Source organism: Lepeophtheirus salmonis, chromosome 4 (genome assembly GCF_016086655.4).
Source record: "Lepeophtheirus salmonis chromosome 4, UVic_Lsal_1.4, whole genome shotgun sequence".
In the NCBI taxonomy this organism is placed as follows: Eukaryota; Metazoa; Arthropoda; class Copepoda; order Siphonostomatoida; family Caligidae; genus Lepeophtheirus; species Lepeophtheirus salmonis.
In genome coordinates this window covers 26,139,155-26,146,918 of record NC_052134.2, presented here as the reverse complement: position 1 = coordinate 26,146,918, position 7,764 = coordinate 26,139,155, and the positions used below count along the sequence as shown (strand labels likewise).

At 33.3% G+C, this 7,764-nt stretch overlaps 1 protein-coding gene across 4 annotated transcripts; it reads left to right on the top strand.

The window, feature by feature from the left end:
• The first annotated feature begins 2,825 nt into the window (after nt 1-2,825).
• Nucleotides 2,826-6,158, top strand: LOC121115641 (uncharacterized). 4 transcript variants are annotated; one of them, XR_005863633.2, is made up of 3 exons: nt 2,826-3,264; nt 3,322-5,407; nt 5,466-6,158. XR_005863633.2 is itself a non-coding variant. In XM_040709734.2 (2 exons), the coding sequence occupies exon 2, from the start codon at nt 3,322-3,324 to the stop codon at nt 5,314-5,316; it is 1,995 nt and encodes a 664-aa protein (XP_040565668.1). In that variant the 5' UTR covers nt 2,827-3,264; the 3' UTR covers nt 5,317-6,158. The 4 variants fall into 4 exon arrangements, 1 of the variants encoding a protein (XP_040565668.1); XR_005863635.2 differs by having other exon boundaries at nt 3,322-5,413; XR_005863634.2 differs by having other exon boundaries at nt 2,827-3,264; nt 3,322-5,722; nt 5,798-6,158.
• The last annotated feature ends 1,606 nt before the right edge of the window (nt 6,159-7,764 follow it).

Genomic DNA, 7,764 nt, shown 5'->3' with positions numbered 1-7,764 from the left:
GTTGTTTTAAATCATAAAAACTTTTTAAAAGTTTGATTTTCCTTTTCGTAGAATATTCCATTAGGGTATTAAAAAATGGTTGACTCATGGAAAATGACATCTGCAAGTTTGGCACTAGTCTTCTCGATGGATGTAGGATTGAGAGCCTTGAGAGAAAGCTTTGAGCTTGCTTCACTTTAAAGGTGGATTCGAACGTATGAATTTTTCTGACGTGGCAAAGTTGGGGCGCAGAGGTGGCGATCCAAGAAGGTTTATATTTGGACATACAAGGTTCTCCCTTATCTGCATTTTTTTAAAATTATGGACCGCATCGATGAGGACATGAACTAACTTTTGAACTATCTTGAGGGTGAGGAATTGAGGTCTGAAGATTGCCTCCACACAGATTATAGATGTATAATTTTCTATTTACTGTGTGATTGTCAATAGACAATGCCAAAACAGTGAAACCTATTTCCCAAAGAGTCCTCATGATGAGATTGTACTGATTAAACAGGAACTCCGCTGTTAAGTTATGAGGGCAACAACATCCATGTATGTCCCTGAAGATGACTTGATCATGAAGGTGAGGACAGTTTAATTATTTGTAGTTCCCACAAATTTTCCTCTAATAAACTCTACTCTTTGGGTCCAATAAATCTCGTCAATAATTAGTGTTACATTTTTTTTTCTGTTCTTAAAGCCTCTAATTAGTGCTTTAAAATAAATTGTATGGATGAAGGTAATCCTGTTTCTACCGTAATCACACTGGATACGGTCCTAAGATATCTGAGAGACGGAAGTGACAGAGCATTGGATGTATATATTTTCTTGTAGAGGCCAAAACTGACATTGTGTCACTCATATCAAACCAACGGAAAGGAGTCGGGAAGAATATCTTCTACCTTTAGGCTGTTTGAAGAGATGAAACATTTGCTCCATTATGAAAGCGAGCTAGGAAGATTGAATTTGGTCCATTTCTGCCGAGTTAGAAAAATTAAGGAGCTGTTCACAAATGTTGTCAAATGTCTCTTTCTCTGTCTGACCGTCCATGGAACCTAGAAAAGTGGCAATGTTGATGGCTTCAGTGACAGAGTTAATTTTATTTTCTGAATTTGTGCAATGTGATACTAAGATCTTATTTAGCTCGATGTTGTTACAGAAAATTCTGAAGGAGAGGTTTTCTTGCACCTCCAGGCACGCAGTAATATCTAGCCCTTTCATATCTGAATGTATGATGTTGACAAGTACAACTTTTGGAGTTTTAAGCAACAAGAGCCCAGAGGGCAATGATTCCGAAGAGAGTTTGTCATAGAGATCTTATCCTGAAAGAACAGTCTCTTCCACATTGCATACTCCAGAGCCTCTTGTCTTTCATTCTCCAAATGTAATGCACTCTTTTGATGCTAGTTTATGCCTGCGTTGGTCTTGGAGGTGGTGATGTTGATGAGAATTAGTTACCAGATTCGTCCATTTCGTTGGCGACATCATCTTTCAACCGCCTGTGAATGTTTATAATTATTATTGTTTACTAAAATTAAAAGGAAGAAATTGCAATATCGAAGTGCATAATTTAGAATTTGAAGGGAATACTTCTGAACTATGCTATAATTTCGTTGTCTAGACATTTGGCAAGCATTAAACAGTAATAATATCCAAAAATATTTGAAAGGAAATTAAGCTAAAAACGAGCAGTCTCAGAGATTCACAAGCAATATTCATAGTATTGGGTAGCATTGTAGGAGTGATTTCCCATTATTAGGGGATTGATCTACAGATTCAGTGATACAATTCAGTCAATTTAAAAAGCAGACTGCATAGTCTTGAATTCGCTGTTAGTTTCTAGCCAATTGTATCTCTTGGCATGGCCCTACGCTATTTGGTTAGGTTTTTGGAGTCTTTCATGGGGAATTTGTGAAAATTAACTTTTGTGAACCACGTTTTCCTTCGTTATAATTTATAAAACAAAGGAATAATGTGTCAGCCTCCTCATGCAGAAAAAAGTGAGCGGAATTTTAAGACGCACTTCCAGTTGTTTCAGTATTCCTTGAATCCAAGCTATTCAAAAATAATCGGAATTTTAAGGTTTAGTCAACAACACCTATTCAAAACTATTTTTAGAAGGTCTCATTACTTTTTCTACACTCGGTATTGTATTTTCTTTATATATTCTATATAGGAACAAAAGTATCACGATAACCAATAAATTGCAGTCTCGGTTCGACTTTGTCGGTTTCGGCTCTAGTGGCTCAAGAACCGGCCAATAAGGGCATACCTTGGCAAATACTTAAAAAATGAATCAACTGATTATTTAAAATGATGAATTTGTCCTCTTCTAAATTCCTTTCGTATTTGTACAAGTTAAAGTAGTTAAAAAATAAATCACCTGATCTTTCCATTATAACATCATCCTTTCATTATGATCAATGAAAGAGTAAAGAGGAGGGAAGGGGGCCGGTTGTGAGCAGATCTTCAAAATATTATGAAATTTAATGAAGCTACATTTACTGGAAATTAATGTATTAAATATTTTTTTTTTATAAAAAGGTCAATTGATCAATATTTAAAAGAGACTACATAATCTTACACAAACAGTAGCCGAAGTTGGATATTTTTTAGTAGTATTTATAATTTATACTTGGTATAATTGTAAAAGTTCATATTTTAGTATTAGTTAAAAGCATCCTTATAACGAAATAAATCAATTATTAAAAAATAATTAAACATTTTATCTTTTAAAATTTGTGTACCATGAATGGGAATTCTAATTACATATTATTGCATTATGAATAATCATCTTATTTATTATTTTTTTCACCAAAGTGTCCATTCAACAAAGTATCCGTTTGGCAAATGTGGTCATTCTGCAAAATTGTACTCGGTAATAAGGTTTTCTGCAGTATCCAATCACGAAATTAATTGCACCATCAAAAATGATGTTTTTAGTCACAAAAGGTTGCGTGATTTAGCTAGTACTCCTCCAGATATAAAAATCTTATTGTTCCATGGCAAGCTGATAACTGATATATTATGAATTATGATATTGTCTGATAAGTGATACTCATTAAAAATCGGATACAGATATATCTATACTTAAAATTTGGATTAAACTTAATTATAAATAAAATTATTATTAAATGATATTATCATTTATTAATATAAAGTAAATTTAGATTAAAATTCGAAGCATGTGTTACAGAAGCGCTCTTATTTATGATTTTTGTAAGCATATATCAACATGAATAAATGATTATTGATTCAAGTTATTGTATGGAGTGAGTGAGGGTAAGTGAAGCCTTTAACATTGATAATGAGGACTTTGAGTGTCCTTTTGTGTTTCAGATGGGATCGATGGACATAATGATAAACAAGTTATTTGATAAGATATCAATGGGGGCATCCCCTTATACGGAAGTTGTGAAGAAGACCCTTGATAGTTTGTGGATAGGTTCTGCAGGAGTGGAATCCTCTAAGATAGAGCTAACTCTTACAGCAACCGTTTTGATCAATGAGATTTGCTCATTCCACGATCTTCCTCCCTCAGAAATAGTGATTGCTGAGGATGCACTTCCCCTCAACACTCATTTAAAGGCCGAGTCTAAGAGATTTGAAGAGGCCAAGGTTGACGACCTTCTGCATTCGACCTCTAATAGCTCTTTAAATCCTTCCAAAGTGGATGACATAGAAGAATTTCTTTTGCCTCCTGTAGATATTCTATGTCCTGTAGTTGACAATGACAAGCCTACTATCACCAATGCCATTCAAACCCTCAATCCTGTCTCTAGAAAAGTTTGTGAAAAGTCCAATGTCTTTTCATCTACATATGAAATCGATTCCCCTACAAGTGAATTTTTATGTAATATCTGTAAAACATTAATGCCTACTTATGATAAAGTTTTGAAGCATTGTGGTGCTAAACATCCTGGACTGAAGGTTCCTGTTCTTAAGTTAGTCCATGGAGAGAGTATGAATGCCAAACAAAACTATGAAATTGCACAGTCCACCTCCTCGGAAGAGCTCATATTTCAATGTATGCATTGCCAAATTGATTTTAAAACTGAGGATGAGTTGAAAGCACATATCGTAGCTCATGATGTTTTGTCTTCCACCACGAACAAGTTTAATAACTTGGAAGTTGATAAAATTAATAAAGTGGGGGAAGAGTCACTCACGAATGAAATAGGAGTTGCATTTCTAACAAGTATTATTAAATGCGACCATTGTGATCGCGTGTTCACTTCAGTTGGCTCTATGAAGCGTCACTCTTTGACTGCCCATCCCAAATATGAGACTCCCTATGAATGTGCTAAGTGTAATAAAAGATTTCGTCATTGTTCAAGTTATTTAAGACATAAGGTTCACACTCATGGAGTTGGAAGTAAAAGTCTTGGCGGTGGAGGGAAGCCGAAACCATTTAAGTGTGTATCATGTGACAAGGCTTGGATGTACAAGTATTTGTTGGAAGAACACAATAGAATCGTTCATCAAGGTCTTAAGTCTACATATTCATGTGATACATGTGGCAAGGGATTTGGCAGAGCCAACAATCTTAAAAAACATAAAGACACTGTTCATGCCACTTCGTTTGATTTTATTTGTGATTATTGTGGTAAAGCTTATCCAATCAAACAATATCTCCGAACTCATATTCGAGACTTTCATTCTGATATACCTTCCGTGAAAGAACTCCTTGAAACCTCGCGCTTTAAAATAAAAGAATCTCAGCAAAAAATTGTTTTTCGTCGATCGGATCCAAAAAAACGATATGAATGCGACAAATGTTGCAAAAAGTTCACACATCGCTCCCTACTTGAGTGTCACATCTCAAATGTTCACGAGGGCATTAAACCTTACTGTTGTCATCTTTGTGGTAAATCCATTTCTACCAGAGCTAATCTAAGACTTCATATTCTAAGACATGATGAAAATCGCCCCAAGTTTATTTGTGAGCTATGTGGTAAAGAATTTTTAAATAAGCAAACGCTCAAAGAACACGTTTTATACTCACATGAAAAAACACCCAAAGAAAAGAACTACGGTTGTGAAATATGCGGGAAAAAGTTTTGGTTAAGGAAGGAATTGAACAAACATATTAAATTGGTCCACAATAAGATATATGACTACAAGTGTGATATATGTTCACGTCCTTTTGGAACTGGAACACATCTTAAAACTCATAAAAAAACTGTCCATGATAAAATTTATGAATATAAATGCCATTTGTGTTCAGTTGAGTATGGTCATCAGCAGTCTCTCAAAAAACATTTGGTTGCAGTACATGATATCACAGACTATATGCCACCCAAAAAAAATGTGAGTATTCCTTTGAAATCATGATCTATGATTTTGGTGTGAATGTAAACGCATGCATGTCTGTCGATACTCAGTTTAGCTATTACCAAAAAGGAAAGTTGGTCTATCAGCAAAGGTACAGGTATTCATTCTCTCTTTTCTTTGGAAAGCAATTTCAGTTGTCGATATATTAGGTATTATGGTTGATTCGTAATGATGAACTTTACAAGAAATATATCCCGCTTGTTTGAAGAAGTGTATATTGATAGATCATGTTTTATGTCCTGTGAATCTTCTTCTTCTGAAAATGGTTTTTTACTGCCCCCTTACGGAGACGAGCATACTTTGGAAGCTTTTAAATCTCTTGGAAACTTTTTTATGTGCATAGACTCTTGCCAGTGGATTTTTTTTCAGAGAAGAATCCTTCTACTAGGCCCTTTAATATTGAGTTGTAATATTACTTCTACATAAATATTTATTCCTATAAATTATTGTTAAATGAAATACGTTTCTTTTTTTTCAAAAGCTCTTTCAGGAATCATACTTATCTGCTCTTGCTGCTTTTGTAAATGCTGCTGGCTAAACAAATGCTGTAAGCAGTTAGAAAAAAATCGATCCATCAGTCCTGCTCATAATGTTCCTGGTGTATTCATGATTGACTATAATTATGCAAAAAATGATTCCTTGACTAATGTGTCAGTTAATTCTTGGATTATGAATTCAGGAAAAAATCAACGCCAAAGAAATCGGATGATGAGTGGAAGAATGATCTATAATGGTTAAATAATAGCAACTTCAATTCATTATTTTATACTTATATTATGTAAATTTGTTTTGTATCTATTAATATATTATATATTCATATAAATATATATTTTTTAAATATAGATACTATCGAATTAATTAAAAGAATGATCAATTTAATTCTTAGTTTCATATATACTTCATCTTTGTGATACTAACTGGATGTGTAAAAAAAGAACTTTAAATGTTACCAATTTGACATAAATTGAAACTAGGAACTTGTTATGTCACTGAACTTAAGCCAACTTAAATTTAAGTCGATTTGATAAAGTGGGGTCTCTGTGTTAAAAAAATCACGCTTGAGTTAAATTAATAAAAAATATGAAAAATTGTTTGAAAAGGTCAAGAATTAAGAACCTAAACATCATGGTCATAGAAAGGGGATATGTTGGACATCTTTTTGTGTGTGTGTGTCCTTTATGGTGCCCACACCATTGAGCATACAAGGCTGAAATTTTGCATGGGTTTCTCTTATGAACCTGGCCAATCTAAGACGAGTTTGCCGATCTTTAAGGGGGTCATATAAGGAGGGTTTATTCTTTCCCCAAAAACACAAAAAATGTTTTTGGGAGTTCAAGGAAACTAGATTGGGGGTTGAGTTATAAATCAAAGTGGCTGTCGTCTCAAAAAACAACTATACGAATTAAGGAGGTAATCTAAATTTATTATAAAAAAAAAAACGAAAATTGCATTTTCGTTTTTTTTCAGGTGCAAAAAAATTGATTTTCAATGGAATATTGAATTCATAGATACAATAAAGTATATAGAAATTTGTCCGGAGATTCGTTTGCATTTAAATTTGACAAATAAAAATTGATGTTTAACTGAAATATATGTCATTTTCTGAATAGCTTTTCAATTTTTCCTTTTTTTTAAAATACAAACAAATTTACTCCATACTTTTAATGATAATGAACATTACATATTATACCACAATTATTATTATATTGTGAATGATTTAAACTAATCTTAAATAATAATGAAAAACATCTTTCAATACTTAAATAATTAATTACAATAAAATGAGATTAACATATTTAAGTTGCACAACTTATATATATATATTTTTCGGATCTAGGAAAGCTCGCATAGGGAAAGTTTGTACTGGGATTACTCGCATTGGAAAAATACATTTTTTGAACGTAGGATGATGAACAATGGATAAGGTTATATTACATGCAATAAGCCTCTTTGTGAGATCAAAGTTAAAGTCTGACTTGATGTATTCATCGTTAACTTGATTTTATAGATGAATATTCATACTCTTGTTATGAGAGGAGGATAAGGAGTGGCGTGTAATTCTAGACAGGGGACTAAAGGCACATTTATATTGATAAATCCGACAAACCATCTGTTTCTCATCCGGTAAGTATTTTCCAAATTCCTGGGCCTCCATTTTCATAAATCCAGACAGAAGGAGACGTTATTTTAGGCATTTTATTCAGTTCTCTATCGACTATCAGCATCTAATATTATATTAATATTGAATAATAAAGGTGGGAATGATAACGTTCTTGATTGATAGAAGAAGATGTTTATTATTTAATCAATGATGCCATGCGTATTTATTTATTTCTCCTCGCACGCTTTTCTATTCTTAGCAAAATTATCACCCTTATCTATAGGTTGTGCATCCAGTTATTATATAGGTCGGTGAGTGAGTCTCAATCCTTAGTGGTACCATACTAT